The following is a 22959-nucleotide window of genomic DNA, read 5'->3' on the forward strand; positions in this document are numbered from 1 at the left end:
TTTGGTATATAGCATCTATGGGTGAAGGGAAACAAAAATTGTGGATTTCATGGTCCCTGCCCCCCTGGGGCCTGAGGGGTGGGGCTAAAACCACCAAAAATAATGCAATCTTTAAAAATATTGTTCTTTACTCCTGGACATCAAGCAGTCAAACTGTTGGCATGATTGTAATAAGCATTGAGCCCTCTACCAAAATTGTGAAATTCATGGCCCCAGGGTCAGGGGTTCTGGCCCCAGGGTGGGGCTATATAGATCGTATAGTGAAAGTGCATTATTTCTTTGAAAATCTTCTTCTCTGGTCCTGGGTATTAAATAAAGGAACTAAGTACATAGTTATGATGAGCAAGAGTGCCTCTTCCAAAATTGTGAAATTCATGGCCCCAGGGTCAGGGGTTCTGGTGTTAGGGCAGGGCTCTATAGATTATATAGTGAAAATGCATTAATTCTTTGAAAATCTTCTTCTTTGCTCCTGGGTATTAAATAAAGGAACTAAGTACATAGTTATGATGAGCAAAAGTGCTTTTTCAAAAATTGTGAATTTCATGGCCCCTGGGTCAGGGGTTCTGGTGTTAGGGCGGGGCTCTATTGATCGTATAGTGAAAATGCATTAATTCTTTGAAAATCTTCTTCTCTGCTTCTGGATATTTAATAAAGTAACAAAGTACATAGTTATAATGAGCAAGAGTACTTCTTCCAAAATTGTGAATTTCATGGCCCCAGGGTCAGGGGTTCTGGTGTTAGGGCAGGGCTCTATCAACTATATAGTGGAAATGCATTAATTCTTTGAAAATCTTCTCCTCTGCTTCTGGGCATTAAGGTGATAAACTAAGTACATAGTTATGATGAGGAGGTGGGCCTCTTCCAGAGTTATGTAAACCATGGCCCCTGGGTCAGGGGTTCTGGTGTTCGGGCGGGGCTCTATTGATTATATAGTGAAAATGCTTTAATTCTTTGAAAATCTTCTTCTCTGCTCCTGGGTATTATTTAAACAAACTAAGTGCATGGTTATGATGCATAAGGATGCCTTTTCAAAAATTGTGAATTTCATGGCCCCAGGGTCAGGGGTTCTGGTGTTAGGATGGGGCTCTATTGATTATATAGTGAACATGCATTGATTCTTTGAAAATCTTCTTCTCTGCTACTGGAGATTATTTAAACAAACAAAGTGCATGATTATGATAGACAAGGATGCCTCTTCCAAAATTTTTAAATATATGGCCTCAGTTTTTGGGGTTCTTGAGGAGGGGGGGGGGGCTCTATTGATTATATAGTGAAAAAGCATTATTTCTATTAATTAATCATTAATTAATCCTGTCTGCTCCTTAGTCAGGGCGGAGAAACTACGTCATATAGGGTTATCGCTTAAGTTTTCAATGGCGGACTTTTCGAGGTATGTTTTTCTTTCAATTTATCTAATTTTAAGTGAAGAGGTCAAAATAATTTCAGGCAAAGTACTTCAACTACTTTATGAGATGTGTTAACATATTTAAATGACTGAAAAAGCCAGTATTTATCGTAACAACCCCTGGCAAACTTGAAAAGATGTGAGGTTATCGCCAACAATATAGTGCCGTTTTTGACAAATGCAGGTAATAGCATAGTTATTCAGAATTATGTTCAAAATATTTATCGAGATTTTAGTTATAAATACAATTACCTTGAACGTATGATTATTTTCTTCTAAAATTAACATGTAACTGTTGGCAAACAATTAAAATTTTAAAAAGGTTGTCGCTCACATAGGTTTGATTTGGGGTTGTCACTCACATAGGCCTAATCATTTCATTGATGTTTACAGAATATTAGAGACAAATCATGCCAATTCAGTAACATGTATATAATCAAAATATTTTCGTTTTTTTCATTCATATAAATTTTTCTTTCAATTTCAGCAATATACGGACTCCTTTTTTTCCCTTATCTAAGAAGATTTCATATTTTACCAAATCACAATAAACATGTAAAGCGGGCTATAAAAATGCACACTTCTAAGGTTCGACCATTTTCTTAGAGTGTTATACAATGTAATTTTAGAAAAGGCTCGCTACTCTCACTGTTTCGAGTACAATTTTAAATACAAATGAATTTGAAATAAATAAATTTTTACCAGTCCTATAATTTTCAGAGTTATTAATCTATAGAAAAGTACTAGTAACCAGAAATCGAGATTGGACTACCCTTCCTACCCCCCCCCCCCCCCCCCCCCCCCATTTACTAGAAAATGGTAAAAATTGTTTTCTTTAAAACAATACAATACATGATGCAATGCAACACTTAATGCCAAAATATGCTGGGGCAAGTACACAGCATATAAATAAGACTTGAAAGAAAGCAATTTGTTATAACCCCCCCCCCCCCCCCCCCCCAAGTTCACCCCAACACCACAAGATAGAAGTGTTTCGGAGATTCGAAACAAATTTTCATTATTTCTACTTTAAAATTTAATTTTACTTGTTTAAAGACTTCTGAGTCTTGATCTTGGCATGTCTAATATTAAAATTATATCATTATACATTAAATCCATATTCATTACTCTTCAACTTTGCAATGAATTATGTATAGTTTACAGTTTCATTACATAATAGCATTTTAATAATAATTTAAATTATATTTGAATTAATAATTAAATTAAGTAACTCATCACTGTTAACAGAAGTGGGGTCTGTTTACATTTGCGATGTTTAAGACCAAAAAATGCTATTTTTTCCAAAGTCATTCATTAAAAAAAATATTTTTAAGAAGAAATTATGAAAAATATTTTTTGAAATGTTTAAAACGATTCATGTATTAAACAATCATTAGAAGTACATCTGGAAGAGTTGCCTTTAAGGGACACCAGAATTTTGTTTAATAGATCTTTAAGATGGCCAAAATTAAAAAAAAATAATTTCTCTAAAATTTCGCAATTTCAATTTCCTTTTGAAGTATGATTGTCTAACATATCCTTTGTAGCTGTGACTTGTTTTTTAAAAATATATTATCCATGGGTTTTGAAAATATTCACAAATGATGTGTTTTATCTTCATAAATAATTTGTTAGTAAAAAAATTAAAATGACTATCTGGCTTTTCTTTACATATTTCATTAGATATTCATATTATGCAATTATTAACAGCAAATTTTTAACTCTAAAGTATTTGCAAATAATACTTTTTTCATTTTCTATGAAAAATTGGGAAAAAAATCTTTTAAAATAATTAGGAGCTAATATCGGCCTATCAATGCTGAAACAATAACTTAACAGAGATGTCTTAAAGATCTATTAAATAACATTCTGGTGTGGAATTCCTCCTTATTAAATCGAAAAGAAAGGGGTGATTTGTTGGCCATCAAATTAAACAGTTAAATAAAGCACCTTGTATATCCATTTGCAAAGCAAAATAGAAAGATTGAAAAGGGCGACGAACATGTATCAAATCCTTCCGATTTTCATGAATCTATAGTTGTGCTATTATAAAACCGGCAAATAATATAAAACAGTAATTCAAACTTTCACAAAAATCACTTGTTTATTAACATTTTCAAAGATATTTCGGACAAGGATATAATTAAGAAAAAGAGGGGGTATACACCCCGGGTCCAACATGTTGCATACATCCAGGGCACAATTGATTTTTCGTCAATATATTTAAATACGAACTGTTTTATTTTCAGACCATTTGTACATACATGCAGGCCTCTAAGTGACCTCTAAAATTTTGGCGCCAGCTGGCGCCTCATCAAAAAAATTTAGTCGCCATTGCAAATTTTTAGTCGCCAGGCAATTTTTTTAAGGCGCCAACTTAAAAGTTAATGGAACATAGGGACCCATGGCGTGCCTGAGAAAATATGACATGTCTATTGCTAAAAATAATTTCCTCTTCTTTTAAATTTCTTTTCGCTTTTTCAGAAAAATTGTTAAAAATGTGAAAATTTCCGAAATTCGACGATCGCCAAGTCTGTTTAAAATGGAAAATTTTTAGGCGCCAATCAAAATTTTAGGCACCATGGCGACTAAATTAGTCACCAATTAAATCCCTGCATACATGTATATTTATATAGATAACATGTATTTAACAGTAATATGAAGGTGATAAAGCAAACTTTGTTCTGATATTTGATCAACCTTGCGCTGTTCCTCGGAATTGTGTTAAGGTGTTTGTTAAAACTAGAAAGTGTACAGTGGAATCATAGGTATCCGTATACTCCCTAGATGATTATTTTGCTTTCCGGCGAAATTATCCATAAATAGAGAAACTGGACAAAAACATACCCTTGACCCACTTTCGATCGCTTCGAAAGCACACACACTGTGCACAACATAGCATTCACTCCGTATGTTGGGATATATACACGGTGAAAATGTTTTTCTGTTTTAGAATGTCTGTCTTCATATTGTTTCAGAGACGATGGCGTGGCTAAAATTTTCCCGCAGCACTTACAAAGGAAACTGGATCTAGTGAGAAATAAAACAATGTTACTCAAAATATTGATTTATTCTGAAGTATCAATCAAAAACATAAATTTTCCAAGACAGCAATGCTATAAATGATGCGAATAATTATGTGCGCGATAACCTCACATCAAACCTATGTGAGCGACAACCTTTTTAAAATTTTAATTGTTTGCCAACAGTTGCATGTTAATTTTAGAAGAAAATAATCATACGTTCAAGGTAATTGTATTTATAACTAAAATCTCGATAAATATTTTGAACATAATTCTGAATAACAATGCTATCACCCGCATTTGTCAAAAAGGCACTATATTGTTGGCGATAACCTCACATCTTTTCAAGTTTGCCAGGGGTTGTTACGATAAATACTGGCTTTTTCAGTCATTTAAATATGTTAACACATCTCATAAAGTAGTTGAAGTACTTTGCCTGAAATTATTTTGACCTCTTCACTTAAAATTAGATAAATTGAAAGAAAAACATACCTCGAGGCGCTCGAAAAGTCCGCCATTGAAAACTTAAGCGATAACCCTATATGACGTAGTTTCTCCGCCCTGTTAGTGTTGAGCTGATAAATAAATTGCTTAGCTATGATGAAAATGGGAGCTTCGAACAGAATTTTTTAATCTTGTGGTCCTAGGGTCAGGGGTTCTGGCATAATGGGGGGGGGGGGCTTTTGATAATATAGTGGAAAAGTGTTAATTCTTTGGAGTCCATAGTTATGATGATAAGGGTAACTCTTCCAAATTTGTAAATTTCTTGACCCTTGGTCTTGGGTTCTGGTGTTAGGGTAAGGCTTTGTTGAATCTGTAGTGAAAATGCATTGTACCTGTGAAATTCTTCTCTGCTTCTGGGCATATCGAAAGCAAACTGAGTAAAAGTTTAAATGATATGAGTAAGCGTATATCTACCAGATTTTTAAACATCTGGACCATTCGTCTAAGCATTCTGGTCCTGGGCAGGGCTCTTTTAATTTGTATTCTACTGAGAGAAGTTATTCCCCTTTTCCATTCACCTTTGATAATTAATCACTGTAAATAATGTATTTGAATAAGATAATTATGCAAGAATGTTTATCGTATAATTAAAAAAGTACTTTCTTAGTTTTAATAATCAGGTAGACCTGTAAGTAATAGATAAATAAAAATGAGACAAAAATAACTTATCTTATTAAAAGTTCTTCAAAGACCATAAGAGAGGTCTATGCTAGAGGTCTTAATATGGGTTTAAAAATAGTACAGAAGCACTAACAGTTTGTTAATAGTCTACATGGTGATAGCGTTAGGTGGGGGACAGATTAGAACTTAATTTATGAGTTGATACTGAATACCAGACTAATTATTTTGTTGATCCTGATCTTCAATGATCTTCCTACTTCTCTTGCTTTAGGGCAACAATGCTTCATCTATCAGTGTATTTAATTTCTAAATTGTTGTATTATACTCAGGTGACTGTTAAGGCCCTTGGGCCTCTTGTTTAAATAACCTATAGCTAACAGGTAAGTTAAAAAATAATAATAATAAATATTGGAAAAAATTTTTTATCCATGAAATAATGATTCTTTAAACACAATATGTTTATAATTAAATTTCAAAACCTGTAAACCCTTAGAATTACTTTCATGTTCTTTTTCCCTTTAAAAAAATTAAGCCCTATACTGAGTTTCAAATGACAATGAAGAATGAATGATGAGTGAATGCTGAACACAAGATGAATCACTACTAGCCTAAATAATTACTGATAGTGCCACTTTTTACTGCTAATTTCTGATATTTACTGATATTATACTGTTGGTACTGAGAATTTCTGATATTTGCTGATATTTTTTCTGTTGTTACTGATAATTGCTGATGGTTCTGATAATTACTGATATTTACTGTTGTTTCTACTGTGGTTTCTGATAATTACTGATATTTGCTGAGAGTTACTGTTGGTACTGAGAATTGCTGATAATTACTGAGATTATTTTCTAAGTTCATGAGATGCAAAAAGAAACTGGGGTGGATGGATTAAATAAATCAAACAAATTAATTTAATTTAATAATTTATTTATTATAACTTATTTTAAGCTGTAGGTATTTAGAATTTGTAACTTGAGTGACAGCAGGGGAAGTATGCATTTTTTTTCTCGTGAAAATTATTTTTTAGTAATCATATATTTGAATTTAATTTCTCTTTCCGTAAGAAGATTGTCCCCCCCCCCTCCCCCACACACATTTCATCCTGTTTCTTAGTTCTTAAGGACTTACTTGTATTATTTCAATCGATGAAGTAGGCCTAAAAAGGACGTAACAAATCAGTTTCAATGAAAGCAATTTAAAAAAAAAACTGGATTCATATTTAATATATACATATAGTGCGGTGATGTTGGACATGGAGATCATCTAAGGTTCGGATGGGAATGTATAAACGGCGGTTTTCTGTCACAGTAGGTGCTAACACAAAAAAGATTCCTCAGAGATCAAATAGTGCAGAGTCACGAGAAAGATCTCTCTCTGCTCATTGTCCCTTATAAGTGCAGAGTACAGATTGGAATTTGCATGAGAAAGATTTCTCATTATGTAGGTAAAAATGTCGCCGAGTACATGTCAAAAGTTGAACACGGAAGATCCTGCCACCGATTTATGGACATATAAATGTACATGTAAGTGCAGCGTACAGGTTGAAATTCGCAGCTTTTAACATGCAAATAATGGCGTCACAATATGAGTGAAAAGTTATCTAAAGAACACATGTAAAAAAAAATAAATAAAAAAACCGTTCATTTTTAATGCGATACAATGTACTATAGTTATTTGTTTCAGAAAATTCTTGATCCGCCGCACCCAAGTATTATAAGAGATTGGATCAAAGTAAGTCAAGATCGATTCACCACCAGTCCGTACACACATTGTAATGGTTTGAACGTTTTCTACAGCATTACAGATTTTCATCGGAAACATGTACGTCACGTAGTTCAAAACCTTTACTTGTTAAGACACATACAGTATAATAATGTTTTTCGAATACATTGATCATGATTCCATGTGTGTCGTCAAAAATATTTTTAAAAAATAGAGATTTTTCATGGACAGTTAGTAAAAACAACCAATGGGAACAATAAATGTTCGATACACATAAAAACTCAGCGTAATTATTTCATATCCGTAGAGAAATAAACATAATTCATGTACAATTTTGACTGAACATGTCCAGAGACATATTATCCTTAAAATAAATAAAATCAATTTTAATGCTAATATTTTATATGTTTTAACTGCTGGATATCTTAAAACGGGCTAATTACACGAAGAAACTTAACCAGAAGTTTGTAGCAAATAAGTTTTGAAAGGGGGGGGGGGCACGCGCGATCTATAATCAATAAGTGTCTTATTTAGGGCTGAGTCTCTTCAGTGGAAAAATATTTCTATGATTTTTGCAGAAGGGTAGACATTTACATGTGTAAATGAGGACATACTGTACAAGTAAAATACACACGGAAGTATAGTTGATTTGTTAACTTCAGGAAAACAACAGATCTGAAATATTTTTATACAAAGTTTAGCGTGTTGTTGGAGTTAATTGAAACAAGCCAAGGTCATTTAACAAAGAATCAGCATGTTTGATATCAGTATGGACTATTTCTAACTTAATTGACAAACTATCCCTCATTAACAGTTACTGTGACATATTTTCCTGTTGCACTTAGCTCATTAAATTCATCAGAATATTAAAAATTACATGAAAAAGTTCAAAATCCTGTTCGATTTACCACAAAAATATTTTATTCATTCCAAATGTTACAAGTATATTTTGTCTGATTACTGTTAAACACAGTGACGGGGTCCTAGGACTTTCAAGGGTATTGTACACAAACGGAAGCGCTGTCGATGTACACTGTGCGGTAGCGAGAAAATAACACAATAGGTGTCCCTGCTGTATATATACATGTATATATACATGTAAGACACGGCGGTTGAGAGAGAGGGGCACTCGGCGGCCGGGACTCGCCGGATATCACAAACAGCCAGTTACGCAACGATGAAGTGACAGGTGGATTCAAAAATTCGTTCATTTGCGTAAAAAGAACAGAAGGAAAACAATTCCATGAAAAATAAAGAATTTAAATGTATCCAAATATGATGCTATCAACACGATGCTTGTGAACTGGAACGTTTAAACTAAAATTCTAGAGGGAAAAAAAAACTTCTACTTTTATATTTCCGGCGAAGCTTGATGAGTAAAACTCATAATTAAGAATGCCTCTTTTCAGAAGAAATAAATTTAATACATATAAACAGATAGATAAATGAATGAAAAAAAAAATGTTTATCCTGGTAAAAGTCTTTTCAGGGTATAGGTGAAATAATTTATTTTTATCTAGACAAGGGTCCGGGATGTATTAAAAAAATGCAGTGTCAAGCTTCATATTTCTGTGGTTCTAATCCTTTTATTTTCCTCGAGGTTGGGTACATGTTATTGTGCATTCCATATTTTAAGGCAGAAAAGGGGGAATATAATAAGCAGATTCTTAAAATGAATATTTATTATCACGGGGTGACGGGAATACATTTTTTTTTTGGTTTTAAAATATTTATTAATAAAATTTAACATTACATCTAAGAAATATTTTATTATTACGATATTTACTTAATATCAAGGTATAGATTCAATATAGACGCACATGTAGCTTAAGAATAATGCCTGGACCAGCACACATCTGTTGCATATAATGGACTAATTGGAAGGAAATTTATAATTCTATTTTAAAAACAATTTACATCAGGCACCGTTGTGATTAATGAAAATAAATACCTATCATTTGATTTATTACTTTTCCAAGACATGTAAGTAGTCTTGAATATCTTCAGGAAGAAAAAAAATAGATCGGAATATTGTCTTTTTCTCTCAATTTACTTCTGAAAGCATATTTCTTTCAGATATAAATAACATCCTCTTTCCTTGTTTGAATTTGAATTAAAAAAATTGTTTAACACGCCCGTGGGAAGCGAGAAAGAGGGAACGACGTCCAAATAATTTTACTGCAATTCTTCCATCAACGATCATTTACAGTAATACGTATGTCTTCTAAAAACGTCCTGTTCTTTTTCGTGTTTTTTCTTTTTTTTTGTATTTAATGGTTTTATTTTTTATTACTTAGTAATGCATTTATTTATTTAAATTTCTTTTGGCTAGTCAAGAAATTCTGAAACTGCTTTCAACAAAACTTTTTTAAAAGTGCAACAACTACTGTATTGAAAAATAATGAGGACAAGCTTTAAAGGATTATTTTTAAATAATTACAGTACTATTATTGAAAGAGCTAGAGTTTAAAGTCTTTGAAAAAAAGCTTTATCTGCCATTTATTTTTCTTTTTTTTCTGAAATCATTTTTTTAAAATAAGAACGATTCTTAATGATTTTAAACAGATTTTCTTTCCTCAGTCTTCCTTTCAACCAATTCCTCTTCCTTTCCAGTCAGTGTTAGGCTTGTTTTAACATCTTCCTTGGGTTCAGAGAAATAATCTCAGTAATTATCAGCAATTCTCAGTACCAACAGTAACTCTCAGCAAATATCAGTAATTATCAGAACCCACAGTAAAAACGACAGTAAATATCAGTAATTATCAGAACCATCAGCAATTATCAGTAACAACAGTATAAAATATCAGCAAATATCAGAAATTCTCAGTACCAACAGTATAATATCAGTAAATATCAGAAATTATCAGTAAAAAGTGGCACTATCAGTAATTATTTAGGCCAGTAGTGAATGCAAGTGAACAAACGGTGAGCAAATGCTGAATTCTTTGTGAAAGGTGAATGCGAGCCATTGGTGAACACTGAATGCAAACGATAAACACAAGCTGAACGAACAGTGAATGCACACTGAACGAATGGTGAGCAAACGGAAAAATGGGAAAGTAGAACATTTTAGGGACTGTATGTGGATACTGTATTTTCCATATTTCACTAAAGAATACATATATATATTTTCTCTTAATTTTAGAAAGCAAGATTTAAGCTACCAATTTTAGCAGAGGAACAGATGATTATGGAAACCATTAATGAGAACAATGTGGTAATAATTTGTGGTGAAACTGGATCAGGGAAAACAACTCAAGTACCCCAGTTTCTTTATGAAGCTGGTTATGCCCAGTAAGTTGCCCTATGAAAATTAAGCATTAGCACAAAAAATCAAAGTACTAGAAGGTGTTAAGCATCTATATCAATATGTTTAAGAATCCTCCCATGGGATATAACTAGGGATGTCAAAATATTTATTTTCCTTAGTCGATTATTCAATTCCATCATTCGAATAAGTCGAATATTCGGAACATTTTCTGAAATAAAATTTTATTTCAAACTTCACTGGTACATGACATATTTATAACTCAAAAACCCTCAGTCTGTTTAAAAAGTAACATAAAAATTAATATAGCGTAACGTTGGATAGCAAGATTATATGAAATAATGCAGTTAGTTTTTATTTTAGTTAGCATTCAAAATTTGCTAGCCGATATTTTTTAAAGCTTATTGTGAAATAAATTGGGGAGGGGGGGGGGGGGGTAATCTCACACTATCCAAACGCCAGGTGGCTCTTAAATTGTTAAACAGTTAGTTACTGCTTATTCATTTATTGATTGTTCTGGCTATCAAAATGTCCTTAATTGTGAACAATTTAAAATGCAAGCAAATTGTTCTAATAATTATTGAAGCGTCAAAACATGTCACATGTTCCTTGCATTTGAGCAATCTTGAAATAAAAGATAATTGGTACATCGTATAAAATCAAGTCCAATTAATTATTTTACAAACAAAGAACAGTATATATATTGATGGTTAATTTATTACAAAAACAACACAAGCAGTAACTGCATGGTAGATAATTAATTCTCGCGGTAGTGAAGCATTTATTATTACTGTACTTTCTATACGCACATGGAAAATCAAGTTTTTTGTATAGAAAATTATCTTATCAACTGTCTCCGAGGAAAGACGGTTTCTCAATTTTGAAATGAGAATTCCATCTCGTTATCACTCTTTTATTGCATTTTTAAAAATTATAATATTCAAATGCCATTTCATTATTCGATCGTCGGTCCATTTGACTGACAGTCAAATAGTCGACTATTTGTTGACATCCCTAGATATAACATTAAACCCCCTGCAAATGAATGTTAGGGAGTATATTGGAATCAGCATGTCTGTCTGCCCCTCTGTCTGTCAGAGCTGTTTTTGGAGACTATTGCATGGATTTGACTGAAAATTTGTATACTCATTAGATAAAGATAAGCACTTTATATTTTCATCATGATTGGATAATTTTACTTCATTTAACAGGTGTTTTATTTTTCATTTTTATTGACTTAGGTAATTTTGAGTTCATGTAGATGAAAAGGGTAAAGATAACAAACAGTGATCAATCTCATAGAAACTATAAACAATACAATTCTACAAAATAATACTGTAAAGATCTTTTGGCAACTAGATTAGCATTTTTACCACACCTGAGCTGAAAGCTCAAGTGAGCTTTTCTGATCACCTGATGTCCATCATCCATCCATCTGTCAGTATACTTTTCACATTTTCAATTTCTTCTCAAAAACCACTGGACCAATTTTAACCAAAGTTAGTACAAAGCGTCTTTGGGTGAAGGGGAATTTTAATTGTTAAAATGAAGGGCCAAGCCCCTTACAAGGGGAGATAATCAAGAAAAGACATAAAAGGGTAGAATCATTAAAAATCTTCTTCTCAAGAACCACTGAGCCAGAAAAGGTGAAACTTATGTGGAAACTTCCTGAGGTAATGTAGATTCTAAATTGTTCAAATCATGACCCCCAGGGGTAGGTTGGGACCACAATAAGTATTACAAGAAGAAAAATCTGTTGAGAACAGCAGGACCAAAGTTACTTAGTTCAGCCTTTTTGTCTTTTTTTTTTTCTAAACTTTCAATTGAATTATTTCACTCCAAAATATAAAGATTTCTAATGAGATTTTTTCATGTGCATTAAAGATCCCCCTTACTTGTAAATATTCAATAGCGAAAGAATGATCTAGTTTTGGGAGAAAAATGCTTTTTGTGCTTGCACATTAATTTCATGAGTTTATGGATTAAAGTGTGGCCTGTCATACCATTTTTAGCTCTTCTGAGCCGAAGGCTCAAAGAGCTAATGCTATGGCCATTGGTGCACTGTGTAAACTTTTTAGAATATGGGCCATAATTCAAGAACCCCTTGGCCAATTATTGTAAAATTTGTCACAGGGTATCCTTGGCCCAAGGTTTCCCCTTTATACTAAAACTAGGATTGTGACCCTTAAACAAGGGGAGATCACAGAGACCTACTTTTTAAATTTTGCGGCCATTCTTTATCAAAATGATTTAGAAGCATATTTTGAACAATTTAAGGCCTATGATCATCAAACTTTGTCAGTTGATGTATCTTGGGTCCTCGGAGTACGTCGACTAAAAAGTAGGTCACTTTGACCTACTTTTTGAATTTTATGGCTTATCTTTTTCAAAACAATTAAGGTCTTTAATTTGAATACTGAGAGGTTTAGAATCATTAAATCTTGTAAGAAGATGCATCTTGGGGCCATAAAACATATTTATTAAAAAGTAGGTCACAGAGACCTACTTTTTGAACTTTGCAGGCATTTGATTTCAAAGCATTTTAGAGGTATAATTTGGACATTTTAAGGCCTATGATCATAAAACTTTGTAAGTTGATGCATTTTGGGTCCTCAAAAAACGTCAACTGAAAAGTAGGTCACCGTGACCTACTTTTAATTTATATGACCATTATTAAATATTTAAGGTACTAATTGGCTTAGAATCATCAAACTATGTCAGTTGATGCATCTTGGGTCTTCTGAGTAGGTCGAATGAAAAGTAGGTCACCGTGACCTACTTTTGAAAATATATGGCTTTAATTAAATATCCCGGGTACTAATTGGCTTATAATCATCAAACTTTGTCAGTTGATGCATCTTGGGTCCTCAAAGTACAACTGAAAAGTAGGTCACTGTGACCTACTTTTGAAAATTTATGGCTTTAATTAAATATTTAAGGTACTAATTGGCTTAGATTCATCAAACTTTGTCAGTTTATTCATCTTGGGTCCTTAGAGTATGACGACTAAAAAGTAGGTCACCATGACTTACTTTTGAAATTTTATGGCTCTAATTAAATATTTTAGGAACTACTTGGTTTGGAATCATCAAACTTTGTCAGTTGATGCATCTTCGGTCTGCAGAGTTAGTCGACTGAAAAGGAAGTCACTGTGACCTATTTTTGAAATTTTATGGCCTTATTTAAATATATCAGATACTAATTGGCTTAGAATCATCAAAATTTGTCAGTTGATGCATCTTGGGTACTCAAAGTATGTCATCTGAAAAGTAGGTCACTGTGACCTACTCTTGAAATTTTATGGTTATAATTCTAAAAATATTTTAAGTATTAATTGGCTTAAAATCATCAAACTTAGATGATGCATCTTGGGTCCTCAGAGAATGACAACTGATAAGTAGATCACCATGACCAACTCTCAGGTACTAATTGGCTTAGAATCATCTTAGGTTCTCAGAGTGTTTCATCTAAAATGTAGATCATGATGACCTACCAGGATACTTAGAGGCTTCAAATAGAAGTGATAGGTTGTACAGTTTATCAGAAGAGCGATTCAAGGCCCTTGGGCCTCTTGTATGAAAAAATAATTCTGTGCAATTTTATTTGAGGCTAATGCATGCCAATCTCAAAATTTTCTGAGAAATGTTGGATTATTTCTTAGCTGAGTTGGTAAAATGGTGTTGAAAGTCAAATTTTCTGAGAAATCTCAGATTTGAGAAAATTGCAGTTTTGGTGGCACCAAACCCTGCATTTGTATGTCAGTAAGTTTATCAATACAAAATTATGCAGTTCATCAATGTTTTGTACTATGCATTGTAAAATCTTTAGCAATGAGATATTTACCTCTCTAAATTAACCTACCTTCATTCCCAGAGGCCAGGGCACAGTTTCTAAAATAAGAAATAAGGAATAAGTTGCATGATAGCTTGTTGTTCTAGAATGACAAGCAGTTAACATACAGTTAAACATTGTAATTTATAGTGCTGGGGGTATCATAGCTGTCACTGAACCTAGAAGAGTGGCTGCAATCAGTATGTCTGAGAGGGTGGCAGCAGAGATGAACCTCACCAGTAGGTAAGTTTAGCACTGCCATAAGCTATTGTATTTTTTGTTCCGAGTGCTATAAAAGTAGGTTCACCTCACAAAGAGGTAGGTATAGCAGGATAAAGTATCTTTATACCCCTGCTCTGAAGAATAGGGGGATATACTGTTTAAACCTTGTGTGTCTGTCTGTCATCTGTCTAGCTGTCTGTGTGTCTGTGTGTGACAAATTTTCATAGCAGTTTTCTTAGCAACCACTCATTGCATATGCTTGAAATCTTAGCACATTCTTTGTTTAGGTATGCCATATGGTGGGATTTATTTTGGTCATAGTTGCCAACTCACCCGATTTCGTCAGGTTACACCCGATTTTTCGACCCTTAACCCGATTATTAGGTCACCTGAGTCACTCAGGTGACCTATTGCTATCCGTTCTCGTCCGTCAGCGTGCGTCGTGTGTTAACATTTGAACATTTTTAGCTTCTCTGAAACCGCTTAACCAATTTCAACCAAATTTGGCATATAGCATCTATGGGTGAAGGGGTACAAAAATTATGAATTTCATGGTCCCTGCCCCCCTGGGGCCTGAGGGGTGGGGCTAAAACCACCAAAAATAATGCAATCTTTAAAAATCTTCTTCTTTACTCCAGGACATCAAGCAGTCAAACCGTTGGCATCATTGTAACAAGCATTGAGCCCTCTACCAAAATTATGAAATTCATGGCCCCAGGGTCAGGGCTTCTGGCCCCAGGGTGGGGCTATATAGATCATATAGTGAAAGTGCATTATTTCTTTGAAAATCTTCTTCTCTGCTCCTTGGTATTAAATAAAGTAACTAAGTACATAGTTATGAAGAGCAAGAATGCCTCTTCCAAAATTGTGAAATTCATGGCCCCAGGGTCAGGGGTTCTGGTGTTAGGGTGGGGCTCTATTGATTATATAGTGAAAATGCATTAATTCTTTGAAAATCTTCTTCTCTGCTACTGGAGATTATTTAAACAAACTAAGTGCATGATTATGATAGGCAAGGATGCCTCTTCCAAAATTTTTAAATATATGGCCTCAGTTTTTGGGGTTCTTGAGGAAGGGGGGGGCACTCTATTGATTATATAGTGAAAAAGCATTAATTCTTTAATTAATCAGTAATTAATCCTGTCTGCTCCTTAGCGTTGAGCTGATAAATAAATTGCTTAGCTATGATGAAAATGGGAGCTTCGAACAGAATTTTTAAATCTTGTGGTCCTAGGGTCAGGGGTTCTGGCATAATGGGGGGGGGGGGGCTTTTGATAATATAGTGGAAAAGTGTTAATTTTTTGAGGGTAACTCTTCCAAAATTGTAAATTTCTTGACCCTTGGTCTTGGGTTCTGGTGTTAGGGTAAGGCTTTTTTAGGTCACCTGAGTCACTCAGGTGACCTATTGCTATCTGTTTTTGTCCGTTGTCGTGCGTCGTGCATTAACATTTGAACATTTTCAGCTTCTTCTCTGAAACCGCTCAACCAATTTCAACCAAATTTGGCATATAACATCTATGGGTGAAGGGGGACAAAATTTGTGAATTTCAGGGTCCCTGCCCCCCTGGGGCCTGAGGGGTGGGCCAAAAACCATTAAAATTAATGCAATCTTTAAAAATCTTCTTCTTTACTCCTGGACATCAAGCAGTCAAACTGTTAGCATGATTATAATAAGCATTGAGCCCTCTACCAAAATTGTGAAATTCATGGCCCCTGGGCTCAGAGTTCAGGCTCTAGGGTGGGGTCAAGGTCAGGTGTGTGAATGTTGAAAATGCATAATATCTTAGATTTTTTTCTTAACTCCCAAATTTCAAGGAGGTTAAATGTTTTACTATTATATTGAGCAACGAGTTCTCTACCAAAATTGTGAAATCTATGGCCCCTAGGTTCAGGGTTCAGGTCCCAGGGTGGGGCTACAAATGTAACTTTGTCATATATTGAAAATGTATAAATTAAAAAAAAAATGTCTTATGTTTCTAAATTGTGATCTGAAAGCAGTTAAATGTTGGCATGAATATAATAGCCCTCAACACTGTGGAATGTATTACCCCTCAGTTTTGGGTCCAGGCCCCAGGGTGGGGCTAAGTTAAATTGCACAATGAGGCCTATATATATTCAATTTTGAAGAAGCATTTTCGTCATAATGTACAATTTAATTATATGTAACAAATGTTTATGTGATGTTTGATGTTTTTAAACAATATCTTAAATTCATTCGCACAAGGAAGAAAACAGTTGTGATTTTTATGGCGACGGTTAATCAACCCGGTGTTAAGGCCTACCATTAGAACATCCACGCATGCGCAGAAACGATCGTCTGGAAGAAGATAGACTCGAGCGTCCTGAGTAGAATATTTACGTTTTTTTTCAGGTCTAAGGTTTTGCATTACGAACGGTGGGTTTGAGTGTTACGATTTTGTTACGTGCTTTTGCAAATACATCGCATTCTTTTTGGTAATCATTAGATTCCTTTCAGCTTTGTTGAAATAATGGCTTATGATGGACGAGCTATGAAGAAAAAGCATTTTATATGCAGTAATAAATTATCTGCACTGGGTATTTAATATTGTTTTTGTTTTGCTTTCTTATTGTATATAGGGAATTTATGCTCAGAACTTTAAATGTCATGAAATAATCAGATCAAATTATCTCGGAAGCAGCGGGGTAGATCATTGAATTACGTCCGATTTGGTATGGTGGAAAATTTCTACATTTTAAAATTTGGGATTAAGATACTGTTTCAACTTTTTACATATTTTTGTATTCAATACATATTGTTAAGGCTAATTCTTTGATTTATTTTGGCAATGGGAAGTTTTGCCCCCTATTGACAATTCGTACTAAGACTATATTCACCACATAAGACGTTTTGTGCCATATATAATGTATATGGTACATGTTAATATTTGTGTGTATACTTATAATTTACTTATTTAGTATATTAGATTTGATTAAACTACTCAAAAAAAAGTGTTAGTTTTTTCATCTTGTTCTTTTAGTTTGGGATACTTGTATTTATCAAATCATTTATTCATGCACTTAGCGACTAGCAAATACATGTATGTATATATGTTTATTCAGGAATCTTAATTTTATTTGAATACACCTAAATGATTCAGAGACTCTCAAAGCAATTAGGCAAATTACTGGTATGCCAATAATTATTCATGAGTGCAGGGCTAGAAACTCTCCAAACAGACAACTCAGAATTAATTGCTAGTATCAAAAAATTAACTCATAATTTCCAAAGAATTGCAATTTTATAATATTTTTATCATTAAAGCATAACATTACTTAATAATACTACTGTTTAATACATAATGACAATATGTACATATTTAACTTTACTGTTTATTAACAGAATGAATTTAAAAGGAAAATTCCAGAGGACATGAATTAAGATATTTTTATGTTAGACCCCTGATGTCATTGAAGGATTTCATGAAATTCATTGAAGATCAGTAGATAAACATGTAATTAGTATGGAGTCCTATGCCTGCACGTGTTCTTGCTCTATATTGGCTATTCATTCAGTTAATTTCTCATTTATCAATGAAAGAAGATTTATAATGTAGGTTTATGTTATGTGTCCATAAAGTGAGGTTTCTAAATTGAAAACAAGTCGGGATATCATTGATGCATATTGAAAATGGCTGCTATTAGGTTTAAACTTAAATGCAGTTAGCATTTCATTGAACTTTTTCAAATGTATATATATATATGCAGCAAAAACATAAAATCATTCAGAAAGGGAAGATTGTCAGCATGTGTATGCACATGCATTGAACTCTTATTGGCATATCATTTTACAGTAATTACTTGAGTAAATGAGCTGTTTGGTAAACACTGTAATGACCACCATTACAATTAGTATTAGTTACTTTTGGAAGCAAAAGACTGAGATTTAGTTGCTGAATTTTTCTTTTTCAGGTGCAGGAAATTTAGATTGTTTTTTGCATGTTCATAATTATCAAACAAAACTTCTAACACATCATTAAGGTCTTCCGTTTCCAACGGAAGACCTTCTACTGATTCTGATGGTTAAGATTATTATTCTTTTTTTTTTTCTTCTTTTTCCTAGACGCCAACTTCGAGGCCTCATATCTCGCTCATTTCTCAATGGATTTTGCTCAAATTTGCAGAGTTTATAGACGTTACAAAACTCTATCAGAATGCTGTCAAACAGTTCAAAAAATCACTTCCGCTTTTGAGTTATTGCCCTTTAAATGAAAATTTATTACGCTTCATTTCCAGACAAAGGCTCCGAGACTACAAAAGCTGGAGCAGAAATTCTACCGAATTTAGATAATAGAAGGATTGAAGTTGTGCACATCGGTTTTTGTCTTTCGATTTCTGTATTCAAAATGGCGCTAATTACGGGTCAAAATTTAGAACGCCTAAAAGAGCGAAAATTTAGACATATTTTCCTTTGTATCTTTAAAACTAAAAATATTTTGATAAGACATGTAGAATAAAAGTTGTGCACAATTTCAAGGCCTTTCATTTGACACCACCAAAAAGGGGCTGGCCCCTCAAATTAGGGATCTGGAGCCCTTTAAAGTTTTTGCTTTATAACTCAAAAACGGTAAATATTTCGAAATGGCTGTCGTAAAAAAAGTTGTTCTTTAACATCTTATTGATTTCATGAAAATGTTATTTTGTTCGAGTCTTGTGTTTTAAATGCGCCAGAAGCTTGACCCATATACAGGTAACTGTTTTCATTCAGCAAGTAAACGAGAGATCTTCATGCGTGTAACTAAAACAAACTTACTATAAATGATAAATCTGGCTACATTAGATGCTAATATTCTTTAGAATAAGGTTCTTGAAGTGTTCTGTGCTTTATTTCCAAGTTATTTTTTGACAACTTTTCGTTTTATTTCATTTTTTTCAAAGTCGAATAAACCAGTCTACTAAAAAAAGGGGAAAAAAGGTAACCTTTTCTTCTTATCATATAAAAACAAACAATATACTGAGAAAATAAAACATAACTTTGAAGCATAGACTATATACAGCCATTAAGTGTGCGCCTTTTACATTCGCCTTGTGTGCTTACAATTATGTAACACCTCCCTCGATAGCGCGTGGCAAAGGAGGTCACCGGGGATCAATCGGCGTGTGTGATCCAGCGACCTAGTCATACACAAAACAAATCATAGAATGGCCATTCCAAATTCATTTTGTAAACTAAGTCATGAGTGGATAAATATGTTGAATTTTTCAGATTATTTCATATCTTTGATTAAATCGCTAGTGTATTTTATTTAATATTTTATTCGCTGAATTACAGGAAAGTTGCATAGTTATTTTTATAAACAATTTATGTCTCGATATCGAGTTAATTGTCTGTTTTATTCATAATAAAATTCAAAATATGTAACCTTAATTAATTCCTACTAGTAATGGAACTTTTGAAACTGAAATATACATGTATGTAATCTAATATACGTTCTTTTGTCGACGCCCTTAAAATGTACAACTGTATGTATACAAAGCGCCCCAAATATATGCATATCGAGCGTACATAGAAATACAAAATCCCACATTCACACGCGCCTCCAAAATATGTAGAATGAGACATACATGCGTAACTGTATTTGAATATTACAAATTTATTAGACACCTAACTTTGAACAAATTATTTTTTTCTACTAAACTTGTTATTGTATGCGAACAAAATGATATACATGTAATTATTTATAGGTTCCCATTATTTTTTCTGAAAATCAGAACACATTTATCAGCTCTCTTAAAGGGGGAGGAAATAAGCACCTCCTACTAATTTACCGAGTCTGTGAACCCCTGTCAATCATCTGAAATTAATCCTGGGATTGGATACTTGGATTTGATTGACATTTAGTTTTCTGCCATTGTGTATATATCTTGTGTACCTTGTCTGGAGATCGTACCAACCATCGAATTTACATTCAGGCTTTTGATGCTTACTGCAAATAATAACGTGATAAAGAAGCAAGGAAAACATTTTTTTTATTTAATTCATAAGAATATGCCATAAATATAATAATTCTGTTAAATAATTTAAAAAAAAAATGATAATAAAAATTATGCTTATATATTAAAATTGTAATTTAAAAGGGGGGATTTCATTTCACGATTACAATCGATAACTATGATTTGTCAAAACATAGTTTAACTCACGTACATTTATTCTACCTTAAAAAAAAATATACCAACCCGCGTTTGAAGAATCACGGAAGTAAAAAAAATTTTTTCTTAAACAAGTATGACAACATTGCAATATTGCTCAAGTGAAATTTTATATAAGACAATTGTGTTACGTGTCGCTTTTCTTCGGGACAAGGTGACGAAGTTACGGTATAGTTTTAGAAGAGAAATTATTCGGATTATAGCGTCTTACTTTGCATATAATATTTGAAATTATTAATCCCGAAGGGAAAAAAAGTACAATGCAGGTGATTCCATTCCCGTCTCACCGGGTAATAGCTAGCTGTTGGGAAACCACCCCCGGTCCGAAGCCCTGGCCATTTTATACAGATCATGCGTCCTGGAAAAATCACATAGGAATTATCTTCAAAAATATTTTGTTTATTGTATTTCTACAAAATGTAGCCTCCAAACAGCGTTTCTAAGTTTTATTTTTACTGAGAGACTTATTTATGACCCACTTTCTGCTTTCGTTTTGCATACACGATGTGCAATTTGAATTACTTCTCTTTCTGTCGCTAGCTTACAACGAAAGATTTTGGCCCTATATTCGTTAAAACATTTGATATTAGTTTACAAACACACATATAATTGAAATTGTTGAATTATTTTTAAAAACATTAATTTCAAAAGAAAGAATTTAAGTAGGATTCTGTTCGCAACAAAAATATTTCGCATGCTTTATTTCAGAATTTTACGGTCAACATTTCAATTGACCTACACAAGAAAAACAATGGCATTGTTTTACCATGTCGTAGGAAAACGTATACAGGTAATACATTCAGGTAACATCCTGTGTATAAAGGTAGGTATACACAAACCAGCGTCCTTCCCATGGGGCTTCTCACCCGCTTCGATTAAGCTCCACCCCACACCAAATTTACCTGAGGAAAACCGACCGGTTGAAAACCTCGGCCTTTAAGGTTTTACGGATACATACAATGTACACGCATGCAAGTACAGAACATGCACGTTTTATAAGTGCATATGCAAGAGCGCCCCAAATATATGCATATCGAGCGTTTGAAATTCAGAAAAATTCTAAATCCCAAGTCTTTTTCCCATTATCTTTGCAATAAAATATCGGTTAAACTGAAATGATTTTATTGATTTACAGCATATATTAAAGTCAATTATAGGTCCGCTGAGTTGATCATGAGTTGTTTTCATAACGGGTAGTCCTCCTGGCCAGTCATCGTCACGGTTTGTAACATTGTAATTACACAGGTAAATACTAAGATGTCAATCCATATATTTTCCATAAGAAATGAATTACCGGGAGATGTCTCTTTTTCTCTGATCATATATTAATTGACAGCTTTTATGAACAGCTGTTAAAACACAGGCCTTTGTAAACCGGTAAATCACAAAAAAGAAAAATCCGAGACAAAAAACAGAAAATATAAATGTTTCTGGAAATAACATTAATTGCCTTTAGATAACTAAAATAAATTAATGTCCGCAGATTTTTGAATTAATCTGAACATTCATTGATGTGTACCTGTACAAGCAGTGTGTATATTTTTTATGAAGCCTTCGTCCAAACGAACAATATAATAAATCTTGAATGAATTAACTAACCCCTCAGTACACACACATTCGCCTACACCTGAAATCTAATCAAAATGAGATCTTTTTTACGGCCCGAAATTCTGATATAGTCGCTGTATTTCTAATCTGATTGACTATACATGTACAGTACAGGCAACGTGGATCCCGTATTTCCCGCGCCCCGTCGCGGTATAAACACAACGCGGGATTTGGCCAGGTGAGACAGGTAAACCCGCGTTCCCTCCGCGGGGAATTCATCACCTACCTGTCCCCGCCGCGGTTAAATCATCGATCAACTAGTATCCTAAACAAACGGGAGTTATCTCCCCGAACAGGAATTTTGCGAAATTCCCTCTTTAAAAAAAAAAAATTAAAATCCCGCAGTGTATGTATATTTATGAAAGTATTTTCTTTTATTTCGCAAAAGGTGAAAATAATGAATGAACAAAAAAAAAATTGTAAAGCAGAATATATTTAATCGTTTTTTATTTTATTTTATTTATCATTATTAATTTTGTTAAGTTATATATCAATACTAAAGCGACATTTTTTTTTAAATAGTATCAAGAAAACTATTTATAAGCTGAGTCATTTGAGAGTTTAACGTGACAAATTTTAATGGC

At 33.4% G+C, this 22959-nt stretch overlaps 1 protein-coding gene across 1 annotated transcript in view; it reads left to right on the forward strand.

The window, feature by feature from the left end:
- Window positions 1-22959, forward strand: part of LOC133206146 (probable ATP-dependent RNA helicase DHX37) — a 725850-nt gene that overhangs the window by 107571 nt on the left and 595320 nt on the right. The window contains exons 5-6 of the mRNA XM_061342078.1: window positions 10424-10572; window positions 14528-14620. Coding sequence (XP_061198062.1) covers window positions 10424-10572; window positions 14528-14620 — 242 coding nt within the window. The remainder of the gene's footprint in view (window positions 1-10423; window positions 10573-14527; window positions 14621-22959) is intronic.

The sequence above is a fragment of the Saccostrea echinata genome, unplaced genomic scaffold (assembly GCF_033153115.1).
Source record: "Saccostrea echinata isolate AGI-Se365-2 ecotype Australia unplaced genomic scaffold, CSIRO_AGI_Sech_v1 ptg000054l, whole genome shotgun sequence".
Taxonomy (NCBI): domain Eukaryota; kingdom Metazoa; phylum Mollusca; class Bivalvia; order Ostreida; family Ostreidae; genus Saccostrea; species Saccostrea echinata.